General features: G+C 41.5%; 2 protein-coding genes across 9 annotated transcripts; one reads left to right on the top strand and one right to left on the bottom strand.

Annotated features, from left to right (window-relative positions):
* The first annotated feature begins 3,092 nt into the window (after positions 1 to 3,092).
* On the top strand, positions 3,093 to 26,216 carry LOC131694944 (uncharacterized protein CG45076-like). 7 transcript variants are annotated; one of them, XM_058983485.1, is made up of 13 exons: positions 3,093 to 3,463; positions 13,857 to 13,886; positions 14,017 to 14,409; positions 16,056 to 16,174; positions 16,255 to 16,406; positions 16,841 to 16,897; positions 17,342 to 17,503; positions 22,278 to 22,639; positions 24,587 to 24,726; positions 24,798 to 24,845; positions 25,012 to 25,059; positions 25,120 to 25,167; positions 25,225 to 26,216. In XM_058983485.1, exons 1-13 carry the CDS (start codon positions 3,380 to 3,382, stop codon positions 25,646 to 25,648), a joined length of 2,067 nt encoding a protein of 688 aa, XP_058839468.1. In that variant the 5' UTR covers positions 3,093 to 3,379; the 3' UTR covers positions 25,649 to 26,216. The 7 variants fall into 7 exon arrangements, with proteins under 7 accessions (XP_058839468.1, XP_058839469.1, XP_058839470.1 ...); XM_058983486.1 differs by having other exon boundaries at positions 14,017 to 14,364; XM_058983487.1 differs by lacking the exon at positions 24,798 to 24,845.
* LOC131694945 (uncharacterized) lies at positions 26,205 to 27,990 on the bottom strand. Of its 2 annotated transcripts, XM_058983492.1 has the most exons (4): positions 27,691 to 27,990; positions 27,485 to 27,619; positions 27,194 to 27,348; positions 26,205 to 27,127 (listed from the first exon to the last, which is right to left on the bottom strand). In XM_058983492.1, the coding sequence occupies exons 1-4, from the start codon at positions 27,777 to 27,779 to the stop codon at positions 26,244 to 26,246; spliced, it is 1,263 nt and encodes a 420-aa protein (XP_058839475.1). In that variant the 5' UTR covers positions 27,780 to 27,990; the 3' UTR covers positions 26,205 to 26,243. The 2 variants fall into 2 exon arrangements, with proteins under 2 accessions (XP_058839475.1, XP_058839476.1); XM_058983493.1 differs by lacking the exon at positions 27,485 to 27,619 and having other exon boundaries at positions 27,691 to 27,984.
* Between the last annotated feature and the right edge of the window lie 2 nt (positions 27,991 to 27,992).

The raw sequence follows: 27,992 nt of genomic DNA on the forward strand, positions 1-27,992 counted from the left end.
CTGCCGAGCGATTCCCATCAATTCCTTTATGTATTTCGGCTAATATGTAGTCACATTTTCTTTTTTACTTTTTAACGACATTCAATTAGCTAGAGATTTTAAGCTTATAGCTAATGACCCTGTCACTTCTAGTTTTCCAATCTGTATATTTCACATCTGTATATTTCACATTCTTACTAGGGATCTAAATTTTCATAACTTTCTCTACTCAGTTATGGTGAACACCATTTTTTAAGCACAAGCATAGGCATGTGAGATCGCTCGTGGTTGCTACTCCGTTATGGACCAGAACCAATTGAGATTGCAAAAGGTGCTTGAGAATAACATGATGAGCCACATTATGCAATCTAAATTGATCCCTGTATGCTGGCCACGTCCGAATGCAGATCTTCTGGGAATGGAAGGAATGTTAGTCCGATACATGTCGTTGCTAGAAGACGAGGAACTCTGTGCATCTCCACATGTATCACGGGAAAAGGGGGAGTTGTTAATATGCCAATAGTGTTATCATATAATAATTGCTCTGGGCAGCCGGATGCCGAGAATTTGAGAAATTTATCATTTGTCGTATTAATACGATTGGCCAAATACGCAACTTTAAATACGCATAGCCGACTATGAGAAGCATTGCTTATATTTTGGTAAATCGGTAAAGTTCCATTTTCTATCTCGCGGCAAATTTTCCGTGGTTTCTATCGTGTCGGTGCTGATTTTACTCGGCGATCGTTTGGATAAGAGCTATTTGTGTGTGTCTCGATTTTTGCTTGTGTCAGGTATAATTCTTGTAGATAGTTGAAATTGTACATGTATAATGGCTTCGTAGTAAGAAGGTCTTTTATTAATATTAAAGTGCAAAATTAATATGACAACATAAATGGAAAACTGAGTTATTTTCGTAGCAATAGTATAACAGAATGCCGACTCTAAGTAAATAATAGATTCTAAGCAATCACTTCTGCACGCGATTTTTTTATTGTTATGAATACTTCTGGTTATGCCAGGAAGTATAAAACCATTAGATAGTTGACAAGACTGTCATTAAGTTAGTGTCGGATTCTGATGAGACGAAGTCGAAACGCAAATAGTTATTACTAATTTATATCAAAGTGCTTTTTCCATCTCGATACCACTCCTCTATGAGCTGTCAACAGATTTTCGTTCCAATCGAAGATCATAACCGGTGATCGTTGTTGATCGCACCACAGTGGAAAACGTTTCTGTTTTCCTTCTAACGTCAGATACAGATTAGGGGTTGGGTCAAACGCTAGACCTCGAAGAAAAATGGAAACAAAACTAGATTCGAAGAAACAAACATCTCCATTACTCATTAATGAATGGCCTTCGCCTATCAAACACTAACAACCACGCGCTTCCTCGTGAAATTTAAACAAAGCATGCGCATGGCCTTCCGTTAAACGGTGACTAACAGCGGCTAATTTACAAACTTTTTTTTCAATATCAAGGTACACGAAGGTTAAATAACACCGAAGTCGGCAGTTTCCTTTGGATTAACGATGGTCGAAGGGAAAGAAATGTGTAACCGCACCTCACACGTCGATTGGGACCGAAATAAATCACGTTGCGGCTGTGATCTTGCCATCGAACCAGCCAGCGATGAATGGTTCGCGGTGGTGAGTCTGCCGTTACAAAATTAGAAAGGTGATTCTCGGCAGTCATGAAATTGTGGCTGGCGGTTTGTTGTGATTGTCACCTGTGCTACGTTTGGCTGCGTCATCTTCTGCTGTTGTGATAATCCTCGTTCGACCGGTGACGCCTCCACCCACACCAGTCCACAATGGGACGTGTTTTTCACCTGTCACTCAACGCAGCTGTGAAATTGGTCGAATGGTAATAAATACAAAACACGATCATATAATTTTAGAAACACTGACTGTCCATTGTACGCTGAATGTGCTGTCAGTGTTATGGCGACTTCAACATTCCAATATCGGTTTTTCGATTTAAATATAAAGGATTACAATTTTAAGATTTTTTTCTTCCCAAAATATATAGTGCAAACATGAAACGAATGTCCAGACAAAAATATTGGAATCATTTTCGAAAACGATAATTTAAACCCGCAAATTCATTAAAACGAAACCAATTTGCCTGTTCTGGTCAAATTTCAACTGCACAAACACACGACGCCCATCGTGGGGACGCGTGGCCTTCTGGCACATAAACAAGCTTCACCAACGGTAACATTCAACGCCGTTGGTTCAACTGTCACAACGCGGTCAAGTACACGAACAAGCAAACATAAATTCTGGTCCATACCGGGATGACATTTCTCACCCTACTCCGAAGTGAATTGAATCGCCTGCTTTTCTGTTTGTTTTGTTTGTGCATGCATTGCGCACTGAACGCAAGTAAGAAATAAATACCTACATACTACACGTTAGCACACCGTCGGAGAGTAAACCATCCGCTAAGGATTAGCCAGACGTGTGCAAATATTCAAAAATATCTTCGCAAAAGCGTAGTTATTACATACAACGATACCGCCTACCCTAAATACCCCGTCCGTAAAATTGGCAATCATGAATTAAAAATTCGCACGACCAAAATTAAAGTAAACAAAGACTGCTGTAGAAAGAAAAGAAACTGGCAAGAGATGCATCGCTTGCTGTGAGAACAGAAAAAAGCAGCCTATGGAGATAAATTTTCATGGTAGCGTTATAAAAAACAGGTTTCCTTTCCGCAACGCCCCAACTAGAGAACATATCGACACGTGACGTCATGCGTGAACTATTGGCCACCTGCGCCTGCTCAGTCACAGTGTTGCCAACCGGTGAGAGATTAACTCTTCCCGCTTGCATTATCAAATGGAATATTTTAAGCAGTGGTTTACCGCACTGTTTCTGTACGTCAAGTTTTCCAAGTCTATTAATAGAACAGTGAGAAACACCCATCGACTTTCACCGTGGGATCCGACTCGAGTTGTGTTGGAGGAAAAGCGTCGCAAGCGGACCCATCCCGTCGAGTTTCCTCGCTCGCATACCCACCACCACATACATAATCCCACGCAAATCCTGAACATCTATCTCGGTTGGCCATGGTCCAACAACCGGGCGAACTGTAAAAAGGGGGTGACTGCTGGCTGAGAGCGGTAGTTGATCGGGAATAGTCGCACATTCACACAGCAACGTGAAACCGAGGCCAGCGAAAACGGCAGACCTATATCGTGGACTGCGACTCGACCAGCAGCTCAGAACAACTTCGAACGGCATCCGAGACAGGTCCTCAAAGCAGGAACCACCAGCTGAACCGTGGTACCAAAGTGTGAGATCAGCGACAGTAGTGAGAGCGATAGTGTGGTAGAATCCTAGTGTGTAACATCCGACGAGCAGCCCGAGAACCCAGAAAATCATTACCGAAAATGGTCTACGATAGCGACTTCTACACCACCCGCCGGGTCGGTTCGACCTACACCCGACCGACGATTTCGTCCTACACGGTGACGGTGAGCACACAATTCTGTACAAATTTGACCTGAATGTCCTCCCGCTCCTGCTCCTTTGTAGAAGTCAAACAAACCTTGTGTCCCCTATCTATTTTTCAACCCTGTGCCTACTAGAGTGGTGTAAGGTGGAGTTTGGACCTTCGAAGTAGAAAGCCGCTGAGAGAATATTTCTTCCATATTAGCAGTTTTTGGGGGAAAAGTGAAAAATTAAACAAATATCATAACCACGCCGAGTGAGCGAGAAAATTAAGCGCCAGGCCAAAAATAAAATTTCTTGCTGAAAACTGAAAAGTTCGTGAAAATGAAAAATGGGCGATTTTGTGCGCGTCGTGTGAAAAGCGGCAAAAAGACTGTATGCTCGATTTCGGAGCAGAAACAAAGTGTGCCAAGAGTGGCGAAGAAACGTCGTTGGAAGACGTGACTTTTCTTATTGTTTTTGTTGCGACTGGTGTACAATTAACGCGGTGATTACATGTCTAGGTGACTTCTATTTTTGGGGGACGAAAAGTTATCGCCTGGCAGGGAAATGGAATATAGTTAGGGTAAGCAGGACGCAGCCAGTTTCGTTTCTTGGTGACTATTTTTGAACTATGGTTATTCAACAACGGGTTCAAGTTTGACGCTGCAGATGCAATCGGGATTAAAGTTAACCAATGGAGAGACACAATTAGTCAAGGGCAATTTACAGAAGAAAAAAACCATCGATTGTTTTCCGTTTTAAAGGATGGGATGTAAAGACTGCCTATTTATGGTTTGCTCTTTGACTCGAGCGAGATGATGTCCTGACAGTGTTAACACGTTTCGAACTGGATCTGATACTGCTTACAGAGCCGGAGCACTCTGGGCATTTCGAAATGAAATGAAACTCTGTTAGTTGCCTCAATGGAAATGGATGAAGTTGGATTCAAGTGAAATATCAGTGGAGTGAGCGAACCAGACTTAATTCGGGTTAGAATCGAACCAGATTATCAGTTCAATTACAAAGAATATAAGTTCACAACTGGCTTCAGACAAACAGGTTGACAATGGTTAAGTTTTCGGATTCCGATGATTTAGTTTTGGAACCATGGGGCATGATTACTAAATAGGGAAAGTTGTGAAAATTTTAGAGCCATAGTTCTCATGTGAGAGCAAGGATGTAAAATATACAGATCGGAAAAACTAGAAGTGGCAGGGTCATTAAAAATAGGCTTAAAATCTTACGGACTAATCTTTTGTCTTCCGTTGGCAGGAATTAAGCTTAGTCTCACGGCAAAGTCAGACTTTTCCCTTTTTATAGTGGGAACCAACTCTAGCTCTCGATACCGATTCTTCTTTTGTTTCAGCACTACAACTTCTTGAGTTCTTTGACTCCTTTTATCGCTTTAGTTCCCTTCTCGCACAACTTCCTTGATGAGCCATTCAGCTCTCGACTTGTTCGAGAACTACTCGGTCTAGTCCCTAACGATGGACCTAGCCTACTCCGACGGAAAGTTCCCCGGCGAGAGAATTTCACTTGTCATTCTTTAGACGACATTATCTAGGCTGATCTGATCTCGTTTCAAGCGCTTCGAACCGCGGACATTCAAAGACTGTATGCATCGGTGTCTCCTCGACGTTCTTACACTTTGGGCACAACGGCGATGTTGCGTGCCCGAACCGAGGAAGATACTTCCTGAAGTTCACCTCTCCGTGCTTTCTATTGGCCCACGTCGACAGGTTTGAAATGAGCCGGTAGGTCCCATCAAATCGATTCTCACGTTTCCAGTATTTCTCCGTTTGTAGCACTCGACATCCTCCCCCAGGGTGATGCAGATGAGGATCATCTCGGTGATAAATCATACTGTCTCCGACGATATTGTTTTTTATACGCTCGCAATTCATGCGGCCATCAGCCGGAAAGAGTTGAACCAAGAATTGAGCCCTGAGGAAAGCCCGTTGTTACTCACATTGACTTCTGCTCTCCGTTAGTCTCGTACAGCAGCACTCTGCCCTGGATCTGGCAGGGATCTTCAGGATCTGGCGTTGCGGCGATGGTTGTTAAATGCATTCTTCACTTCTATCGTGACCACAGTATAGTATTGATCTTCTGTATCTTGGACAGTCCGTACTCGCCCTCCGTGCATTTCACCAGTCTGTTAAAGATGATTTTTTCTAATAGTTTTCCAAGTGTATCCAGTAAACATATAGGCCTATACGAGGCTTGATCGCCCGGTGGTTCCCTTGCTTTGGCAGCAACATCAGTTTCTGTACCTTCCACATTCGGGGAAGTTACCTTTATCTAGACACTTCTGCAGCACCATCCTGAACATGTTCTGCTCGGGTGTGCCAGGATCGCAGCTTTCAGCACCACGTTTGGTATTTCATCCAAACCGGGGGATTTTTTTAATTCAGTCGCTTCGATGCTTCTGCGAGCTCATCATAAGTCACTTGCCGATCGTCTCTGTTTGCCCCTTCTGTTTTGCCGTACGGTGAAGGTTTCCAGGTAGTTGGATCGTGCTTCGGGAAGAGACCCTCAACATTTTGACTGGCGTCGACGAGCCCTTCATTTTCGCCATCACGGCTCGGAACTCGTCCCCACAGATATTGATATCCGCTTCTCGGTACAGCTTTTTGTGGCAATCTGACAGACAAAGCTTCATCTCACATTTCAAAGCGGCCCAAACTTCTCGAAACGCTGACATGCGCTCCTCTCCAACGGTTCCGATGCGGCTCTCTGAGTCGACCTTCTGGCTTCTAGACAAGCAACGCGTAGTGGGCTGAGTGTTTCGTTCCACCAGTAAGTTGAGGTTTTCACGGCATCGTGGCGTCATAATCCTGCTCGTTAGATCAGTCACATTCAGATCCTCAGAACGATTTCAGAGCCACTGAATTGATGAAATACTTAAGTTGAACTAATCTGTGTCTACTACATGTAGGAAATCATCTAACATTTACACGATCTGGAAGAAAAGACGTGTTAGGTTTAGCTCTTTGCTCCGATGGTATTGCGTATAAGATGGCAAACTAATACGTGCGTAACTTGTTGTAATTCCAAATCTATGAACTTGAAGCTCTACTCTCTTAGGGCGTGAAGATTAAGTTTAATGAGTATTTTCCTATGTTTTTGCTAAATTAAGGGGTACAACAAACTTACTCGTAGAAGTACTTGCACAAACTAATAGAACACTCGAAAACAATTTTTTGTCCGCTTTAACATTCATTTTAAGTACATTTTTAGTTGGAACTGTTATGCGTTAGCTATGATGTTACTACTAACATATGTGTAAAAAAACGAGGATTTTTTGGAGGAATTTCCTTATAATGTTGGTTCGTGGTTCCTGTTTGTAGATTCAAAAAACGGTTCGAGCTGTTCGGTATGAGCCAGTTGGGCCTCTCTAGCGTAATACTGTCAGAGCAGACAGTTATATCAAACACCTCTACTATTCCAATTCGTGCGAATGTTTGGCGATGTCCTGCATTGAATATTTGCAGATTCATGTTACTGAAGTATTCCAACAAATTGACATTTGAGCTTCGATAGGCATTTGCATCACTGTCAATTGTGAGTTGAAAATCACTTCCGCCACAATATGATACTAGGGTGGATGTACCAATAGTCGCATGCTTAAGGAAATTTTTGATAAAAAATCGATTAATAGACCTATGGGCAATGTTAATACATTAAACGAAAGCTTTCAGTCCCTACTTCATAGGAAAAATATAAAGATGGCTTAATAACCAATTTATGTATTCAAAACCGCTTATACCACTATAGGAACACATGTACCAATAGTGGTGCAATCGCTAATTTCGGTTCCTATTGTTGCAAATCCCATTGCTTTCTTATGGGGCTTGCAACTATAGGTACACTACATCAACTATAGGTGCAAGGGAGCTCAAAATTCTAAGAAAATCATTTTTTTCAATAGTTATTTGAGCAAATTTCAAGGATAACAGTTTTATTGTCGCATAATTTTAGTGCGATGAATCGATAAAAAAATATTTGTTGATGGTTGGTACCTTAGTTAGGCGTATAACCCACTACTGCAACTATTGGTACACCTCAACTATAGGAGCACCCACCCTATCCTTTTAAAATCATCAGAAGGTGATTTGACTTTAATTGGCTTCTCACATCTACCATCTCACATCTTCATCAACTTAGAAAATGTTTAGCAAATTCACGTCATCTTTCTCACTGCATCATTACAGACATAATGGAATAAATAATTAAAAACGGCGCCTAATGTGGCTTCGCCATGTCGCTTCAAGTCGGGCGCCATCCGGCATCACTCCGCTTCGTCGGACTTAAATTATTCCATACCCCTAAGTTTGAGTGATTTGAGCAAACAAATAGATCACAGGTTTGCTTGCGAGGGGCCACCACTTCCGCAGGCGGAACCTTGGTCTCGGTTGTGCGGCACGACCGCATCACACAGATTTCGTCGCATGAACTTGAGCAGTGTAGAAACTGATATAAATACATTTAACTAATAATGTTAATGGCACACTTTCCCTGGTTCGGCGAAATCTTTACCGCACACGATACACAACGAGTGACTTATGAGACAAGCGCCGTTTATTACAGTGGAATTAAACGGAAGACATTTGCTTTAAAACGCTTAATTCTTCAAGCAATAAAACAGTAAGAGATTCGTGTAATCGAGTTATGCAAAATTTATGTCAGAAGAAGTTCTGGATGATCAGCAGGATAAACTTTAACTTCTTTATGCAACATTCGGTTTCATTGCCTTCGGCCAAATGTCCATTTGGCTAATTGTCCAAGTAATCTTCGACTAGAGACCTGTTATACATCGCTACCGCTTCTTTGGACTCTAGCTGTGAATAAGCCACTATATCAGAGGCCTTAAGTTAGGTTTAATGAAAGCAAAATATCCCTTTTGTTTTTGGAGTCAAGCTAGCTCAGAGGTTTTAAATTTGGTGACATTGGATCTAATAACCATTCGGCCTAATGACCTGAATTGGGCCTGATGGCCCATATTCGACCTAATGACCCATATTCGGTCCAATGACCAATATTCGACCTAATGGCCCATATTCGGCCTAATGACCTATGTTTGGCCTAATGACCTATTCGGCTTAATTATCCATGCGGCCAAATGGTGTCCGACCTAATGACCAGACACGGTTCAGTAAGATGATTCGATTGAATATTTAATTGCTAAGACAAAACAGTATTGATAAAATGTTGAAGTCATATGAATGGAAAATATCTCTCTCAACCGCTTTCTACGTCCACCGGAGAAGATATAAGGAAACAGCTCAACAAAGTCGGTGACCTTTCGTTTGTTATATCTCTCAAACTTCACCACCACCGCTACCCAAACTATACCGAAATAAAGTAATCCTATATTATACTGAACCCTATTCCGGCCATCCTAATCCATCAGCACCTAATCGGGAATCAAGCAATATTAAGGATCTATATTACACCCCGTAATGTGAAACAATGTTATATTTCAGTGTTATTTATTAATTTGACTATACCATGAAACCAAATATGTTCTCCTTAAAGTGCAGCGAATTGCACCCGGATAATAACGGAACAAGCTAGTGCATGTCACCTCCATTGAATGATCGTTTAAACGAAAACATTTCTCGGAACATTTCCAACACACTTCTATAAAATTGTTTCACACCCTACAAACATCCTCTGCTAATAGACTATCGACTCGCGTAACTATTTCATAACCAACCACGGGTTTTTTTAGCTGCCGAATCGCGCAAACGCCAAAGAAATTGAGACACGTTTGGTTACTTTGTTTGAATTCCTAGAGATAGAGTATCGCACTGCACAAGTGGAACTGAAAAGAAAATCTATGAAAAACCATGATCTACGTCGATCTAATTTCGTCACGAGTCGTAAAGTAACGGGATTTCCCACCATAAAGACTTACCAACTTTTATGTAAATTGCGGCTGAAGCTTTAAATTTTTTTCTTAGTTTTTCGCTAAACCAACAGCTGACAGGATTCGGATAAATTTAAATTTTTCCCGTTGATTGATAAACTCGAAACAACCAGAAAAACCGGAAACTTGAGCTTGGTGATCGAGAGCCAAAAATGTCACGTTCGCAGATGATTACAGAGGACAATGGGTTTATTTTTTCTCAGAAAAAAGCGACGACACTAATGGCGTCAACAACTGACAGTCCGAGCGAGCGTGATGATGTGACACCTCGTTAAAAAACAGAGAAAGGGAGATTAACGAATACATAACACTAGCTCAACGATTAGATAAGAACACTGCGACATCCATCGCGCGATGAAAAGTATTTCCTGTTGTTCAGCATCAGCCGGGTGTGAAATTTGACTACCGACTGGCTTTTCCCCTAAGAGAAGAAACGACAACAGGCTTCTTGCTCTTCTTAATTTTATCTACCAGGCCCTGTCGTAATTCCAAAAACAACAAGCATCCATCGTTGCCAGATTCCATTTGCAAATTTTTCACAATTACTGAAAATAATTGTACCTTAAATATCAACCCTCTGTCAAAAATTCACAATACTAGCTGCATTTAAAAATTGAATTTTATGTTTATTCGTGTCTCTCTTAACAATATACGTAGTTATATCGCCATTCAGGGTATTTATTAAATTTGCATGAAATGTTCATGTGTATGAAAAGTAGCCAAAATAAATTCAGCAGCACTGTTTTTCATCCCGTTTGAAAATATTATGAACGCCCTTGACTGGCAAAACCACCAATCAGAAGCTGGTTCAATATTGAGGTTAGGACCGTTCGGTTCACAAAATAGACAAGTCAAGAGCAGTTTGTTTTGATATTGATACTGACAGAGACTGAGGCAGACTATACAGCCTGCTTTGATTGACGAAGAAAGAGGAAAAAATCGGTAAATTATAAGGCTGTTCGCAACGCTCTGATGTAAATTTTTTTCAAAATGACAAGTCGTCGGATAATTTGGATATGTCAGAAAACATCTAGAACACGGTGATTCCAATGCGATGTTTTAGCCACCTGTTCTAAATGTTGTTTATTTGATTTTGTTATTGTTTGTGTCTTATGTATGTGACACATATTGTTTTTTTCTGCTGTCAGTCGTCACACATACCATTGAAAAAAAAATTAGAACAGTGTTCTATTCGTGCTTCTGAATCTTCTGAAATTTCAATCCCGATTTCTCCGTTATGCGCCACCAGACCAAGCGCCGAATCACGCGCCCATTCGATGTACATCGGGACAAGTAGAAAAATGTTTAGATATTTATTTTGGTTTCGCTTGCACGCGAGTTTCCCAGAAACAATTCGACAACATGCTAAAAAAATTCTTTGGTTAAATAATATCTTCCACGAAAAGGAAAACTACATTGAAAAAAAGTGCAAAAGAACGACTTTTATGTAACCGATAAAATGTTTCCATGCATCTCAATTAACTGGTATTTTGATCTTATCTCGATAATTCTACCGGAAGTCACTGAAATGTTTACATTTAGACGACTGTGAATTCGTACCGTTGGCAACTAGAATGTTTCCATTAAAACCAACGAGTTTAAATTCAATGCTTAATAAACCGATGACTTTGATATTCTGTCACCTAGTAAAAAATTCTTCATAAATTTTGGTGTTAACCCGACAGTGTGAAACTTTCTAATCGTAATCAAAAAGAAAATCTCCTACATGCGATTTAATGCTAATTTCTGAAATTTTTTTGCAATGATTCTAATTCAAAGTCAAAATTTAAAAATAAAATCTGGCCGAATACTAAGTTGACAGCGACCCACCTGGTCGTAACTCTACCAGCCTACGTTGATTACTTCGTGGGCGGTTCGAGAAAAAATCTCACGACACGTCATTGAATGCCACATCCGCTCTGCGGTAAAGATGACAAACTACTGACAATCATCGCTGCCGTCAATGTAGCTTTTCCAACACCCACCGAATGGAATGAAGATACATGATGCACACCGGACCCAAAAGAATCTCTCGGGAAAAGTCTAATTTTAGCCAACCAAAAGTTGGAATGCACACACAGAAAAATCATTCATTTATCTAGCAAAGTGGTCATTTTCGTTTTTCTCTCTGTTTTTCATCGGAGATAGTTGTCTGAGATCTGAAATCATAGCAATGTTGGTTTTTTTTATGATCGACAATCTATTTTCGTACCAAATTCGCCACCGAACATCCGACTCGTTCTCCAAATGAAGTCATCCGGAACCGGCTGCGCATATATGAAAAAAAGATACATTATATGGTTTATATTTTTGGAACACGCGATAAAAGGCACAATTTTTGATTTTTGGAAAGCGCTACTGACTAAACTACCAACCCACACACACACACATCTCCGTTGCTATTACAACGCTTCCAAAGCAACTAACCTCCTTTGATGGACCCTACATTCCCAAAACCAACCATCCAAGCTACACTAAAATTCCACCAGGCTAAGGCTTGCCTCGTCGTAGGCAGAGTGCAACGCTACCTACACACCCAACACTGTCTGCATTCTCCTCCTTCCAGAGACGTGGCGTTGACTGGGACAAGGTACCGTTCGTACCCCGACCCAGTCTAATTCCCGACCCGGTGACGGCATTCGGTAAGCATCAGCCAAAGAAACAGGCGCGGGTTTCGATTTTGGAGGCTATCAACCGGGAAGGAATCGAACCAGATCCCCGAATTTTGGCTCGTCCCATCGAAGACTACCTATCGCCACGGGATCGCAACCGGAATCGCATCCTGAACGAATCCATCCGTCAAGAGCATGCACGTAGCACTGGACACAGATCCGACTTGGATAGCATGGACACGGTTCTGCGTCGGCTGCACGGTGAAGCGCCCATTAAATCTCAGCGACGACATGTAATCTTTTTTGAGCCAGGCTACGCCAGGAACTATCAACGCTAGACCCTCGATCCGACGTATCAATTTCGGTTATTTGCTAGCAAATCCTTTTCCCTTTCCCGACGATTTCGACTAACGAAACGACTAACCGCGAATAGGTTACTAACGACTACTTTTTAATAGAAACAAAAAACTATAGATTCTTGTTATTCTGGCTGCGTTCTACGTTATTGATCAATGAATTGTCTGCGCTGCAACGCAACAGTAAAGTGCATTTGAATTTCCTTCAGTATGCAGCCAGTTGAGCATCTCATGTGAACAGTATTATTTTTATGTAAATTTCTTAAAGTACAAACATGTTTCAATTTCTCGTGAAAATAGCTACGCCAAATCCCGTTGTCCTAGTATATCATCCATACCAACACACCCCTCACTTCTTCCACTACGACAACCCACAACTCCATCTCACCGTGTTTTTCTTCTGTATGTTGTTGTTGTTTGTTGTTCGACCCCATTCACAGACCCCTCGCTATTCCACTCTCACCACCACTGACGTCGGAGCACCCCGCCGGGACGAGTCCTATTCGTACAGCAAAACCGTACGCTCGGAGACGTCATCATCGAACTCGGCTAATCCGTACAGCTCGCGCCCGACGACCTCCACCTCGAGCTACACCTCGACTTCGGAGCGCAACAGCCGTGGCGGTCCGGGTGGATACTCGTACAATACCGAGCGCACGTCCACCACCGGCAGTGGACCGGGTGGCTACAGCTACAGCTCAACCACATCTGGCAGGCTACCGTACGGAACCACCTACAGACACTACTCGTACCGAGTTTGAACCAACAAGAACACCACGAAATAACGAACGCAGCCAAACTTCTAACACTGTATACTTATTGTGCGACGCTGGGTTGATTCGAACCAATGTTTAAAGTTTTTGTGACTAATAACTATTTATTGTAAAGAGAGAAAACACATCATACAACATAAACATGAACATCTACACGCCAGTGAGAAATTGGAACGATCTCGCCTACCACGGGGGCGACCAAATTTACATAAAAATAACTATTACAAATACACAAACACACACACTACTACAGCGTCACGTGTAATGAAAACAAACAAACAAAGCTTACTTTTGTGTTACTATAACTTAATATTTTGGAAATAAAAACAGCAAATGAGTGTAAAACTCGACAGCAAACTTTTTTGATTCAATGAATACCACCCTCATTGCCCTGGGCACGCAGCCATCGACAGTGCAGTGGAATGCGATGTAAAAACATTGAAAAAAAACGTGTTCTTCTTTATCGTTAGCAAGCGATATCGGCGGCAGCACACAACAAAACAAACCACTCCTTCTCTGCTCTTGCTTACACTCACCAGCGCCCATTGCTTTTTACTGTTCTTTTTCCAAAATAAACAAAAAACACATATGACATTCCACTGTACTAATTATTTACTCTCTGATTGCCTTTCACTCTGTGTCCTGTGTCCACCGTGTTTTGTGCTCTTTTGGCATCGTGTTTTCTGTTTCTGTGAATGTCTCACTATGCGAAGATTTTTTTTTTCTATAACTCTGGTCTTCCATTATTCTCTTCCGCACAGACACCACTGCGGTATTCCGGAGTTCCTCGAGTAAGTATGCATCCGTTCTGGCCGAGGCTCGAAATTTGTGTCTGTATGTGTAATTAACGTTTTATTCGTTTCTAAACATTTGTGAACTGTCACCACCAAATACCACCACACACAACGTCAACCAAACAAGTATGATTCATACACCACCACCACAACGTATCGCTCCCCAATGCCATACATTGCCCATAAGCGCATAGTTCCAGTGACACGATTCTCCACCACGCCGTCCAGGGTGATACTGTCACCGGTGCGAGTGTTCGGTTCACCGGTTCGCGTTCTCGGCTCACCGGTCCGGGTTTACGGTTCACCGGTCCGTGTCATCAGCTCGCCGGTACGAACCGTGGTCCGGGCCGTTCGGTCGCCAGTTCGTGTCATCTCCTCGCCGGCACGCATCTGCACAATCCGCTCGTCCTATCTGCGTCCGTCGATCGTCAACAAAGAATTCGATCGTATCGAACGTAAATACCGTGCCAGCCCCGTAAGTAGTGCCCTCGAGCAGTATTACAACTCGCCCTCATACTTGGTAAGAATCAATGTTAAAGACACACACACAAGTTGAGTATGAAAAGAAACCCTGGCCTTTGCTCCTACCGCCTACTTCGATGCCGAAATAACCAATCAAACCAGGAACCCAAAAACCCACCTAAGCGCACCTTCATCTATCCGTCTCTACTATACCGATCATTTCAATGAAAAAACTGGTACATAATAACAATTATTGCTAACACATATCCTGTAGGGAAACGTGACGTGCGTGTGTGATGACCTTGACCCATTTTCGTGTTCAACTTGAGACGTCACAATGGCATACCTTTTTATAAAAATAAACACCACAAATCAACTATTTTTCGCCTTTTCCTCCGCCGCATGTGACGACTCAAGGAACACAGTCACATACGTTCAATTATAGTAACCAGAAAGGTCATCTCAAAACACGCCCTGTCATTTCAAGACACACACACAGGTGTCACGAAACAGCTATTTAAAAATAGGAAATTTTATTGTTGTCTAAACACATGAACTATCTCACTCTTTCCGGTACTACTCACCTGCATGTATACTACTGTACACCGCTGCTGTCGCACAAGGATGAACTGCTCATCAACAGATCGAAGGCGGATTAGGAACGTTAAAATTTATTCTCAGAACGGGTTTTTATTTTTTATTCGAAGGAAGATCGCGAAAGGTTTCTCATTGTTAGCTTCGACCATGTTCCCCCCACATTAAATTGCTATGAATAGTTACAACTCGTCTAATAGGAAACGACTCTTGGCATAATGGAACCGTGCTTTAAACAATCTTTCAGGTACACATTTCTTGCCAAATCAAAATTTTTATTCCCTGAATTTGATCTAGAATAGCATTTGAAAAGGATTTATTTTTTCCTTGCATTTTTACTTTTCTTGTATAAAAAAAATCTAACAGTTAATAAGCCTTTGAAGATTGTTGATATTTCAACCTACTACAATAGTTACTGTTACCTTCAATATAGAAAAGAAAAACCAAGTATTTTTAGAGCTGAATAAAATGGGACAGTAAGGTTTGTTTAGCAAGGCTAAATTTTAAAGTTCGGCATTTTTAATGTGGAGTAAAGCTGCCATCGTTTTTTTCCATTCCTAAATTTTGAAGTTTTGCTACCATGGAATAAAAGTTCAGACATTGAAAGTCCGATTTTTTTAGTATAAAGATTCTAATTACCAATTCTTCTAGCGGAGATTTTGAGAATTTACGCTTCCAACAAATATAGTTACAAACTTTTACAAAGTTTTATTAAGGCAGTGGCAATGGACAAACAGAACAGAACAGAAATGAATAAATGGACTAGCGGAGATTCAAACTCGTGAAAAAATTTCGGATTCGAACTCAGCATCCTTAGCCACTCAGACACTAACGCATTATCTTACGCTACAGCACTGCTCTAGATACAAAGCTGTCGAGGCTCACGGGTTTTAATCTCCACTAGAAGAATTAAAACAATTAAAATTAGTCAAGGTTTTGATTAAAGGAACTACGAAATCAATCATAGAAAAAATTCGATTCGGTTCTTTACACATTTCCGTGGAAGTAAGCTAATGATCTGTTGATAGCGGAAATCCAAAAACAAAACAAAATTCTTCAGTCTAATTGAGCGTACACTTTTAAAACTAAATAAAACATCTAAACATTCAGGAATACGACGATGAGAAACGGGAAATACGAAACTCTGCCGCCCTACTACTTCGCCAGCTGAACGATCCAGTGCCACGTGTTTTGGCACCACCGGTACAGACATCGGCCGCCGAACCAAAGTACGCAACCCCTCCAATACTCGGGCACGATTTACAGTTCCAAATTAACCCAATTTCACTTTGAACTTCCCAATACACAGTCTCAAGAAATGGGTTTACGATCCATTCAGCCACCACAACAAGTACAACAGTGACACCTACGTCAAAAGCACCATCACCGATCCACTGCGCAGTGTAGCCAGAGACATTGAAGCCATGTCCAGATACCACTCGCCTGCCTCGCGCTATGTCGGTAAGTGTCACCGGATTTTTTCCCACTCACCTGCAAACAAAAATCACACCAATTTGAAACAGGCTTACCTATACGCCTCTTTTTCCTCGCTAGCTAGTTCCAGTAGTCGAAATTGATCTTTCCTTCTCTGAGTTTGTTCTATTATTAAATCACTTTGAATCTCACGCAATCATGCCACCGAGAACAAAAACAACTCGGTTCACCAATCACATCCTGCTACGCGTTGCTTTTGTACAGAAAGCGTCCGATTGATACGTTCTTGTTTCTTTTTTCGTTTTATTTGTATTGTTTTATTGCCGCTGCCATCTGGTGATTGAAACATCTGCATTACAAATTTAACCCGTAATTCTGCACACATTCCACTCGCTATCCTCCTGCGTTTTTTTTTTTATCGAAAAATGCTTATTCCTTTCTTGCCTACTGCAAACAATTAGAGTACGTCCTGCTAGATGACATTCTATGGCGCTATACCTACTACGTCGATGAAAAGGGTTAGTATTGACATACTGTTTAACATCTTACCGGTCTGTTCCGTCATTATCCGTTCCACGTTTCGAATCGTTCCATGATGGCTGATGATGTATCTAGTAAACATCCCAGCGACTGCTTGATGACGCATCCGCAGTTTTTTTGTTTTTGTTTTTTGTATTTTGGTCCACTCTCCCCACCATCTTGGATGTATCTGTCAAAATGTTCAACCCAGTGCGTCGGTGAAAAGTTGTCGCTGACATCGTGAGCTAATTCGTATGTATAAATTAATGAAAGCAGCTCCTCTCATCTGTTCTATCAAATCTGTTCTCTGCAAAAACAAAAATGTGATTAACCCACAGTACAACTAAACAAAGCTAATTTTTATTTAATGTTTCAATGAATCGAGAAAAATGCTTTTATTCTAAAAACAAAACTATCCGGATTTCTTTCCGCTTCGATAAAAGGCAAAAATCACTTGGCCAGCACGCGCATTATCGGATCAAAGGCCTACCCGAAGAGCAAGCCACGAATCTATAACTACGACACGGCCCGGGTGGGCAGGGATGTCAATGTAATGTCCCACTATAAGTCGAACCGCAGTCAGGCCAAAACAGACGTTGAGGAAGGTAAGCACAAACGAACCCAGCGCCGACTGGATAAGCTGGAAAAACAGAAAACCACTCATCAACAGACAGAACCAATACAAACGCAACCACTGTCAGATGAATGAATGTTACTATCGACTTTGTTGATAAACAAAGGAGAAATCGAAAACAGTCAAGATGTCAGTCACTATTCGCTATCTAGAGGAACCGTTGTCACGGTTTTTTTTTCCTTCAAACCATACATTATAACCATCAGAACAAACAGCAAGCCCTCTTTTGATTGGCCTAGAAGTAGCAGCACCATACCCGCTAACAACACTTTCACTAAACTTGTCGCAAAAATGGATGATTTTCAACTGACTTCTAGTGGTACTTAGCAGCTGTCAAAATTCCCGCATGGTTACATCATCCCGCGCTAGCACTAAACGCACCCCTGTTGCACGTACGCCACCTGTGATATATTCTTCAACTCATTGCAACGCTAGAAGCTTGAAAATCTTTCCGATTCAATTGTTGCTTGCCACAATCTCCATCAGGAAAAAAAAGTACAAATTTTCACTACCCCTTTCTTTTTTTTTTTCTTTATTTAGATCGTTATTACTACTATAAACCATCAACTGTCATTGTAAAATTCTTCGCCTATCCCGTTACATCGTTTTTCACTTATCGCGTGTAAAAAATGTCAGAAAAACATACAAACACTAGCGTAGAACAGTGTTGTGGGCGTGTCATCTTCGGTTTTAGAAACCAATCATCCCTCAGTCGCCATAACCAACCAGACTGTAAGAGCATTGATCATTTTCTGAAGCAAATTTGAACGAACACGAACGCGAAATTAAGAATCGAAATTAAACGAAAACCATTTAATTTGTTTCTGTCTTTCTCTTCACCCATCAGTGAATACAAAAATCAAAAAATATCTAGAAAAGTATTACCTGAAGTACGCCTATACAGTGCCGGACGAATTTCGAGAATTCGTTCACTAATAAAAACAAGCCCACTTCGAGTCCGTAACATGTAGAAAGATAGAATACCTCCAGAACAAAAGCGATACCGGTAAATTTGCAAGTCCCCGTTGCGACAGCAATCGTGCAATGTAACTAACACTGCCACCATCTTTTCTGTCAGTCTATTACCACAAAATGTCTACCACTATTACTACCACTATTAGAAGTTCAAAATTGAAAATCATTTATCGGCACTATCAACAAACCTAACGATGCTGAATCCCTCTGTATAAAGACTCGCCATTTCTGTTGTTTGTTTACCATTTATCTATCAGTGTTATTCCAATTGAACACGATGCCTATCAATAGCGTCAATAGCGGATTCGAAGCTATTTTCTCATGATTTTGACAGGTCTCGTGCTCGATTGGAATGATACTGACAGATAAATGGTAAACGAACGATAGAGATGGCGAGGCTTTATTTATTTAGTGTCAGGGGATTCAGTGTCTTTAAACAAATCAACAACAGAACGCTTCTACCCCCACACACACACATACACGGACATGCATCGAACAGAACCTCTTCTGCCATTCGATAAGTTCATTAAATCCTGCGAAGAGATAGTTGAACTTTCCTATTTTACCCCCGCACGCTCCCAGTACTAGCCCGCATCGATCGAAAACGACAGCATCGCATTCAGAGAGCCATGATAAGGGAAGCCAAAGAAGCACTAGAAGACTACAAGTAATAACAGCATACATGCGTCAGAACAAATATGGCAGCGCCTGGTGCAGCCATTTTTGTTACATAATCAACACACTACGTTACATTTGACACTTTCCACTTTTTACTTCTTTTGACAGTTATAGTAAACTACCGAAGAAAGCTACTTCTCTCGAGGCTTATAAGAAACGCAAAGTGCTCGCTGATGCTCTACGAGAGCTGGAACAGAACCAAGTACAAGTAACAGGACAAACAAACCCTTCCAAGATACACACGCGAATACATTACAATAACGTCACTAAAACAGCAATGGATACATTTGAAAGACACTTTTTCCTCCTACTCCGGTTGTAATTGGCTGCGTACCCACACTTACTTAACATACAATCTCATCCCGTGTCCTTTTTTCCACCTTTGAAAAGTATCAAACTCCTACGTGTTTCTAGAAGTTCAAAACGGTATCTACTTATCTAATGTTTAATTTTTTTTTTTGTTCTATTTTCGCGTGAGCGTTCCTTTAGTAAAAATAAAAAATAACCTCTACCGTCAGCAGCTATACCTCCCGCACACCCGAACCTATAACAACCTGTGCAATCCGAACCAGCGGCGGATGTACAACGGACAGTTTGTCTGGCTGAACTACAAGAGCTACAAACCCTAGGTTTGCTGGCTGATCTTCCCGGGGGTATAGCCGCCTACTTTCGTCGATGGTAAATTCTGTCTGTACACCAGTGTCCGCAAGTGTCATTCGTACCTACTGTTTGGTTCATTTTTGTTGTTGTTGCACGCGCTGTCAGTTGCGTTCGTTACGCACGCAGCCATTCGTACATTTGTGCTCATATTATGGCATCATACTCACCTACTTTGATCAGGTTTGAGTGGGATTTTTTCATTCATGCACCTGTTGTCGGTTTCAAAAATAGTGTCTTGCTGTCTATCTCACGAGGGAAAAAACATCGTTTCCATTTATGTACGTATTGGTTTTATTTACCCTCGAAGAGGCAAGTGTTCGGTTTTTCAATTCTCTCAGCAGCAAAATTTCACCAGATCTATGATGAGGTGAATTTTGGTGTGCCTTTTAACCCTCATTCAATGGAATTCATGGTTCTGACACTACATAAATAGAACTTTCACCATGTCACCCACGCGTATACTCATACATTCACACTGAAGACAAAACCTCCACGAATTGGCCAAACAAATGGAGGGTTCACGTGTCGGGAAAATTAAATCGAAAAAAAAGTTCGTAACTAAGTGTCTGTCTGTCGCGGAAGAAGATTGTTTTAATTCGTTTTCTCCTATTAATGGATTATTTTCTGTTTCCATCTTTCTCTATCTATCTCTCTTTCCTGCTAATATTTATTTGTGTTGTTCTAATTCCAGTTGAAACTGAAACTAATGTTCGCAAATCGAAACTCGGGGACAAAAAGGGCATCTATAGCAGCGACATTAATTTGGCCGCTTAAGAAAAGAACGAAAATTTCGCAAACTTTACTCAACAAACCAGATAAAAATGCCACCGCCGCAAGCCTATTTTGCACACTAACTTTTTCTTTGTTTATTTACATAAAAAAATAATAAAAACAAACAATCCGATTGGAATATAAGTTTTCGATTCACAAAACGGTTCCAAGTTTTTTTTCACCAAACACGCACTGCACTGGTTGCTGTGGTTATGTTTTTTTGTTGCTATCGAAATTTGGCTGCGTACTAGTTTGCTCAAGTTGTACACTGTTTTCAACCTAATTCAAACGTTTCTAAACTAAAAATGCATTTTCTACTGGGATTAAAAAACTACGTATCGATTGCGAGTATGAGGAAGGAAACTTCGCCATTAGCTTTTCCGTTTTGTTGTTTCTGTTGATTGGACACAGTTTAGCTAGCTAAAACTTTACTGTTTACGGATATTGCTAAGACTAAGGATATACGGCAATGCTCTAAAAATATCACAAATTCACCCGCCTAACGATGTTATTTTGTTCCTTGGAGGTGAATTATTTACAGCAGAATTTATTTACATATTTTACAAAAGAAAACCAGAGAGGAAAAAAAACATAACCTAAAACTTATTAAACGATTATTCCTTTTATGAAATGAATCGAAATATTATATTTACAAGAAGAAAAAACTGAAATTGTGTAAATATGTTAAGGGAAACTTTCGTGATGAAAATGATCAACAATAAACATAAAGCTCTTCAACGTTTTACACTTTTATCTGTAGTAACCATGCTCCTTTGTCCCGTCGTACGTAGAGAATGGCTCTGTCCTGTAGCATGCAAGCCCCTAGGTGTTCTCTATTTGCCTTTAGGTGTACAAAGCCATCCCTGAGGTACTATACAGTGCTAATACCTTATCTGTACTTCTGAAAAATGAATGATTTTTCACAAACTTTCTTCACTTGATTAACTTAAACAAACCGATCGGCCAACCAAAAAATCACCAACTCGTCTGAGTTATTCCCTCAAATCGACCGATGAATGCGACTCCACAAGCCAACTACTTGTTTAACCACTATTAAAAGTAAGTAAACTTACCTGTTCTCATCCATGTACTGGCTTTCCGATTTTAACACGCTCATTAAATAATGTTTTTAACTACGGAAGCACTTTTTCATGGAAACAGCATCCTAACACGACGCCAAAAACGGTTTGATTAGCTATTTTTTCTTATTTTGTGATTATTTTTGAATACTCAAAATTAACGTCAAATCGAAAACGGTACGCAACTGGGCTGCGTACTGTTTATTTTTGTTTCTGCATCTGTCAGACGCCGCAAACAAAAGGACCAGGACAATTAACGTTCCTTCGGTTCATTTCCTTGTCAGATAAAAAAAAACTGTCACGCCTACTAATTTTGTTCGCTTGAAACAGCTCCAAATGTCGCTATTTCATGTCATTCATCACACATCGAAGCAACCGACATCCTAACCCTCATCACTATTTCCGAATTTCCTTCTTCGTTTTCATGCGCACTAGCAGAGAAAAAAACATAAACCGATCTCATTTTGTATCATTCTTTTAATTAAAATTTGTTTCTTTCGTCGAACGATGCAAACCCTGTCCATTGTTTGTTGCAATCACACAAACAAACAAAAATACCCACGCCAGCAAAATTAAATCCAGCCCGTCCGACGCGCAAGTTCAACAACCCAAAGCTATACGATGACCCGACCGATCCCAAACTCCAGGACAAGCAGAACAAAATCGACCGGGTGGCCGAGCTGAACAAGGTGCGCTACGAACCGGTCAACCTGGAGCGAGAGCGAGTCAAAACGCTGGAAGAGTCCAAGAAGAAGGAAGAAGAATCAATCGAGCGGGAAGCGAAACGTCAACAGGAGAAAGCCCTACAGGAGGAGACGGCTCGGCTGGCCGCCATCGAGGCCGAACGGAAGCGCCAGGAGGAGGAACGGCTAGCCGAAGAGGCTCGGCTGGCCGAGGAACGGCGATTGGCCGAGGAAGCCCGACTGGCGGAGGAGGCGAGACTGGTGAGTGGGGGGGGGGGGTTTGAAGGAATCGAAGTAAACTGTATAAAAAAATTGCGTTACATTGAATGCAAAAGACTAGACGATTTAGGGAGAAGTAAAGGTTATAGATTTTGCCGCCAACACGGTTTTAAGTTCTTATGAAGGCAAAAACGCTCGATTTTTATTTTTTAAGTTTTTTTTTGCACAGAATTCGCATTTAACACAGCTTTTGCATTAATTCCAAGTCCTTTTGATAGCAGAGAACATAGAAGATTTATTGGAAAATGGGGAAGACGGATCTTGAAGATTCCTATGGGTTCGTAATTAAACAATATGGGTATTTTCGAAACAGGATTAACGAGTACATGCCAAATATCGATGTTTGACGCCATTTTGAAAATGACTTCCGATTTAGCGGATATCTACAAAACCCAATCCATATGGATGTTTTTAGAACGGGCTTGACGAGCAGACGCTAAATACTGATGTTTGACACCATTTTGAAAATTAAGATGGGCTTAACGAATAGATGACAAATATCGATGCCTGAGGTCATTTTGAAAAACAAGATGGCGACTTCCGTTTAAATGGAAATCCTCAAAACCCAATCAACATGGTTGTTTTTGGAACGGGCTGATGAGTAGACCATTTTAAAAATCAAGATGGCGACTTTCTGTTCAACGAAAATGTCCAAAATCCACTCAATATAGCTTTTTGAAACGGGTTTGACAAGCAGGTGCCTAATATTGATGTCTGAGATCATTATGTAAACCAAGATGGTGACCGCCGGTTTCTCGTAATTCTCTAGAACGGTTTTGAAAATCAACAGACCGACTCCCGCTTAAGCAGTATTCTCTAAAATCCAATAAATATGGATATTTTGGATCAGAGTAGAAGAGTGAATGTCAAATATCGGTGTGTGAGACAATTTTGAAAATCAAGATGGCGAATTCCGGTTTAGCGGGAATCTCAAAAACTCATTCAATATGAGTAGTTTTGAACCGGGCTTGACCGGTGGACACCAAATATCGGTAACTGAGAAATGCTATTTTGAAAAGGCGACTGCCGGTTTAGCGAAAATCTCTAAAACCAATCAATATAGGTATTTTTGGAACGGGTTTGAGTAGATGTTAAATTTCGATGTCTGACACCATTTTAGAAACCATGATGGCGACTTCTGGTTTAGTGGAATTTTCTAAAACCCACTCAACATGAGTGTTTTTGGAACGGGTTGGACGAGTAGATGCCAACTATCGAGGCCCGAGACCATTTTGAAAACCAAGATGGCGACTTCTGTTTAAACGGAGATCTCTGAAATCCAATGAATATGGGTATTTTTGAAAGGGGATGACGAGTTGATGCCAAATATCGATGTTTGACGCTATTTCGAAAACCATGACGGCGGCTTCCGGTTTAGCGGAAATCATTAAAACCCACTCATGGGTATTTTTGGAACGTGCTTGACGAGTTGATGCCAAATATTGAAGTCTGATACCGTTTTGAAAATGAACAAGGCGACTTCCGGTTTAGCGGAAATCTCTAAAACCCAATCAATATGGATATTCGGGCCTGATAGGTGTATGATAAAGATCAATGTCTGAGTCCATTTTGCAATACAAAATGGCGTCAATCGAGTCAAACAGCTGACAATTGACATCCAGCATCTATTCATCATCGTTTTTCCAAAAATTGTAATACTGTTGTGGTTATAGAGAATTGTACTAAACCGAAAGTCGCCACGTTGGTTTTCAAAATGGCGTCAAGCATCGATGTTTGGCATCTACTCGTTAAGCCAGTTCCAAAAATATACAGACCGTCTTTCCCACTTCTTCGCATTCAAAAGGACATTCACCCAGTTCTTTGCATTCAAAAAGACAGAATATTTTGCAGAAACTGTGTTAATTGCGTAATCCGTCCAACAAAACCATGTAAAAAACCTTAGCATACTTATCGGCGATTAATTTTCAGGCTGAGGAAAAAAAGAAAAAAGCGGCCGAGAAGAAGCGCAAACAACAGGAGGAGGAACGTAAGCGTCAAGAGGAGGAGGAGCAAAAGCGTCAGCAGGAGGAAGCAGAGCAAAAGCGCAAGGTGGAAGAGGAGCGTAAGCGGTACGTTGTAATTAGTTTGGTTTTTTTCGGTTCGATTTTTAGATTTTAATAAGTTCAAAATTTCGTCACAGATTGGAAGAAGAAGAGCTTAAGCGAAAGGCTGAAGAAGAAAAGAAACGGTACGATTGGAAAAAAATGTTAGAAATTCGACTGCATTTTGATACAACATTTAAATACGAAGTGTTTACTGAAACTTGTCCAGTATCGTGTTTGAATGTTGTATTGACGTTAGATACCAAAACGATATAACTACATTAATTTTAACCACGCCCATTTTTCATTCAGATTGGAAGAGGAAGAGAAAAAGCGTAAGGAAGAGGAAGAAAAGAAACGGTAATTTGAACAATGGCTGCATACTGGATCCAATTAATTACATTTTCGTGCCCATTACAGATTGGAAGAGGAGGAACTCAAACGTAAGGAAGAAGAGGAAAAGATTCGGTATTCGCTTCGCTATCTAGTGCTCTAACCCGCCGTACTGATTGAAGATAATTTCAGGTTGGAGGAACAACGACTGGCCGAGGAGGCTCGGCTCGCCGAAGAAGCCCGCCAGGCCGACGAAGCCCGCCAGGCCGAGGAGAGGAAACACAAGGAGGAAGAGGAAACTCGCATTACCGAAGCGCAGAAGATTCGCGAGGATGAGCTTGCCCGTTTGAACGAATTGGAGAAGCAGGCCATCGAGGAAAATAATGACGAACTGTTTCGGGAAATCGCCGAACTGAAGGCAATCGCTCAATCGGACGAGGAACTGCTGAAACGTCAAGCTGCCAAACTGGAGGAGGAAACTCCGGTCGCGCCGGAAGCTGCTCCCGCCGAAGCGGAAGGTAAAAGCCTGGCTGCTCCGGAGCCATTAGCCAACGGAGTCGAAGTTGTTGCTGAAGAGGAGAGCAAGACTGAAGAAAGTCCTGCTTCTGAACAGTAAGCTCTGTCGGTCCCATACCGTCACTTACATAGGTTAATGTTACTAGGGTTATATTTTTGTTCAAAAAGCGCTACAACGAAGTTTTGAACCTTAAAACTATTTAAAGACACTAACGACAATCGGCTAAGTATGAAGTAATATTCAGGCAAAAAATGGAATCAAATTCGACTAAAATTAGGAGAAGTATCTCTCTCTACGCTAACTCTAGGAACTCGAGACGTACACACAAAAAAACGTCAGAAACGCTGAAGTGCTCCGCTAATAAATGCCCAACCGTACGCAATCGCCAAGGATATAGATGACGTTGTCTATATTTGACCCTTTAGGTGATCGAACGGTTTTTGTTTTGTGGAAGCGAACCTATATTTACATGAAAATACAAGTGTTACTGCCGAACTTTTGAAATGCATTTCTCTACAGCTTACTACTCCCTCCGCCCCGAAATCAGAACCCAAATTATTACTATGTGTCAAAGTTTATTGTAAAAAAATACAAGCACAACCACATACACTTGTAAGATTGCAACAAAGCTGTTAAGTTTGCCAATAAATAAATTTCGAAATACAAAGCATGCTTTGATTTTTCCCAAACCATCTCACAAGCTCGCCTCGATGTCAACGTTCGACTGCATCGCTGATGGAGCTAGCAGTAACTGTTCATCCACATCGTCGCAGGTTAAATGACGAACCTGTTCCAACTTGTCCTGCAGCGCATGACACGATTTGATCAGCAGTGGTTCCCATTTGGGCGGAGGCAGCTTAAACTCCTCTTCCTGTGGTTGGATTGCGTTAAGTTTTATATCCGGTCCCAGCAACATGGAAACCTGATCGAACATGTCCACCAGTGCGGTGGCCTCGTGAAGCAGATTCGATACGGCACGGTGCTGGGTGTCACTCCAGGTTACAGTTTTCTTGTCCGGGCGGGGCTTTCTAGGCTGTACCGGGGATAGTCGCATATTCGCTAACCGTGAACCGATTACCAGATCCTTGAATTCCGCCCACGGTTGGTTGCCTTCACCCAGCGTCCGACGGGGAAGCTCCCGAGCTACGTACTGTTCTGATTCTTCATCGGAAAAATCTAAATTTTGCCAGGAGCTAAAAGTCGGTGGTTCGAGGAATTTCGACCGATTAGGTACTGCATCTTTGGAGGAGCCTGTCAGCAGATCCGGAGTGTTTTGATCTTTGATGCTATCACTGCTGTGAGTTGATCCATTATCCTCTGGCAGCTCCGCTGCATCCAACTCAGGGCTATTGAAGAACTGTTTGATCTTCTCGTCTATCTTCTGCAACTCTTCGAAGCTTGAAGATTTTTTAATATCTTCATCTTCTTCTGGAACCAGTTTCGGAACAATTCCGTCACCTTCGCCAGCTTCGAGAAATCTTCGGAATGAGACGCCACTGCGAGGCATTGCCGTTTGAGTTGCCACATTCGACATCGGTACCACGTCTGTCATTTGTGCCACCGAATGTGAAAGGATGACTGAAATCAATAGAAAAAAAATTATATCATGGCTTACTTTGCTGACATGACGGGATGGTACTATACAGTTTCCAACTTGCTGAATGGCCAAGTTTCCATCGGTGAGAATTTCTTCGTCCACCATAGGAATGAGATCTTCCTGTTCGTCGGTTGATGCCTCCTTCATCAGCTTAGTACGGATGGGATCCGTTTGAACAGATGCATTTACCCGCCGTAGCCGTCTGCATAGGGCGGAAAGAAAACACAAACTGAAACCATTCAAATGCTCTTTTGCGTTTTGGTTCTAGGCACGAGAGTTATTTTTAGCCGTTCTCCACATTTCAAATTTTACTAGGCAGCGGACACACAAACACATACTTGGAAACATCTAGAATTCTAGCTCGAAGATCTGTTTTGGGAACCAAGCTAACACTGGCGGCTCGCCATGGTGGACGCTCCTTGGGTTCTTCCTTCTGAGCTGGTTTCTTCGGATGCTTCGACGATGTATTCGATCTGGAAAACTCACGCAAAATGACTTGCGAGTGTTTTTTAATCGTAACCCCAGACAGAATAATGCTACCGACCTGATCGAGTTGGACACCGAGGTTGCGATTGATTCATCGCTGATACTCAGCGTCTCGCTGGTTGTTTCAGACGACGGAGATTTGCTCATTATGCCGGAACTATTCGTGACACTTTGGAATGCAGGATCGATTTTTTCACTCTGATATTCACATTAATGAAAACCTACACATTTTCGCGTCCTTGGAACAGACAATGCACCCCCGTTTACCTATGTGTAAAGCAAACTAAAGTCGTTGCCTAGGTGAAGCATTGGACTGGCAGGGACCATGCTGGATCAGGTGCTTTAGAGGATTAAACGGAG

Source organism: Topomyia yanbarensis, unplaced genomic scaffold (assembly GCF_030247195.1).
Source record: "Topomyia yanbarensis strain Yona2022 unplaced genomic scaffold, ASM3024719v1 HiC_scaffold_20, whole genome shotgun sequence".
Lineage (NCBI taxonomy): Eukaryota > Metazoa > Arthropoda > Insecta > Diptera > Culicidae > Topomyia > Topomyia yanbarensis.

Excerpts from the sequence above, each read along its gene's own strand:
- LOC131694944 (XM_058983485.1), top strand. The coding sequence starts at position 3,380 with ATGGTCTACGATAGCGACTTCTACACCACCCGCCGGGTCGGTTCGACC. Across the intron at positions 16,175-16,254 it reads ACATCGGCCGCCGAACCAAA|TCTCAAGAAATGGGTTTACG; the intron begins GTACGCAACCCC and ends CCCAATACACAG. Across the intron at positions 25,168-25,224 it reads GAAGAAGAGGAAAAGATTCG|GTTGGAGGAACAACGACTGG; the intron begins GTATTCGCTTCG and ends AGATAATTTCAG.
- LOC131694945 (XM_058983492.1), bottom strand. The coding sequence starts at position 27,779 with ATGAGCAAATCTCCGTCGTCTGAAACAACCAGCGAGACGCTGAGTATC. Across the intron at positions 27,620-27,690 it reads TCGGTGTCCAACTCGATCAG|ATCGAATACATCGTCGAAGC; the intron begins GTCGGTAGCATT and ends TGAGTTTTCCAG. Across the intron at positions 27,349-27,484 it reads AGAATTCTAGATGTTTCCAA|ACGGCTACGGCGGGTAAATG; the intron begins GTATGTGTTTGT and ends CGCCCTATGCAG.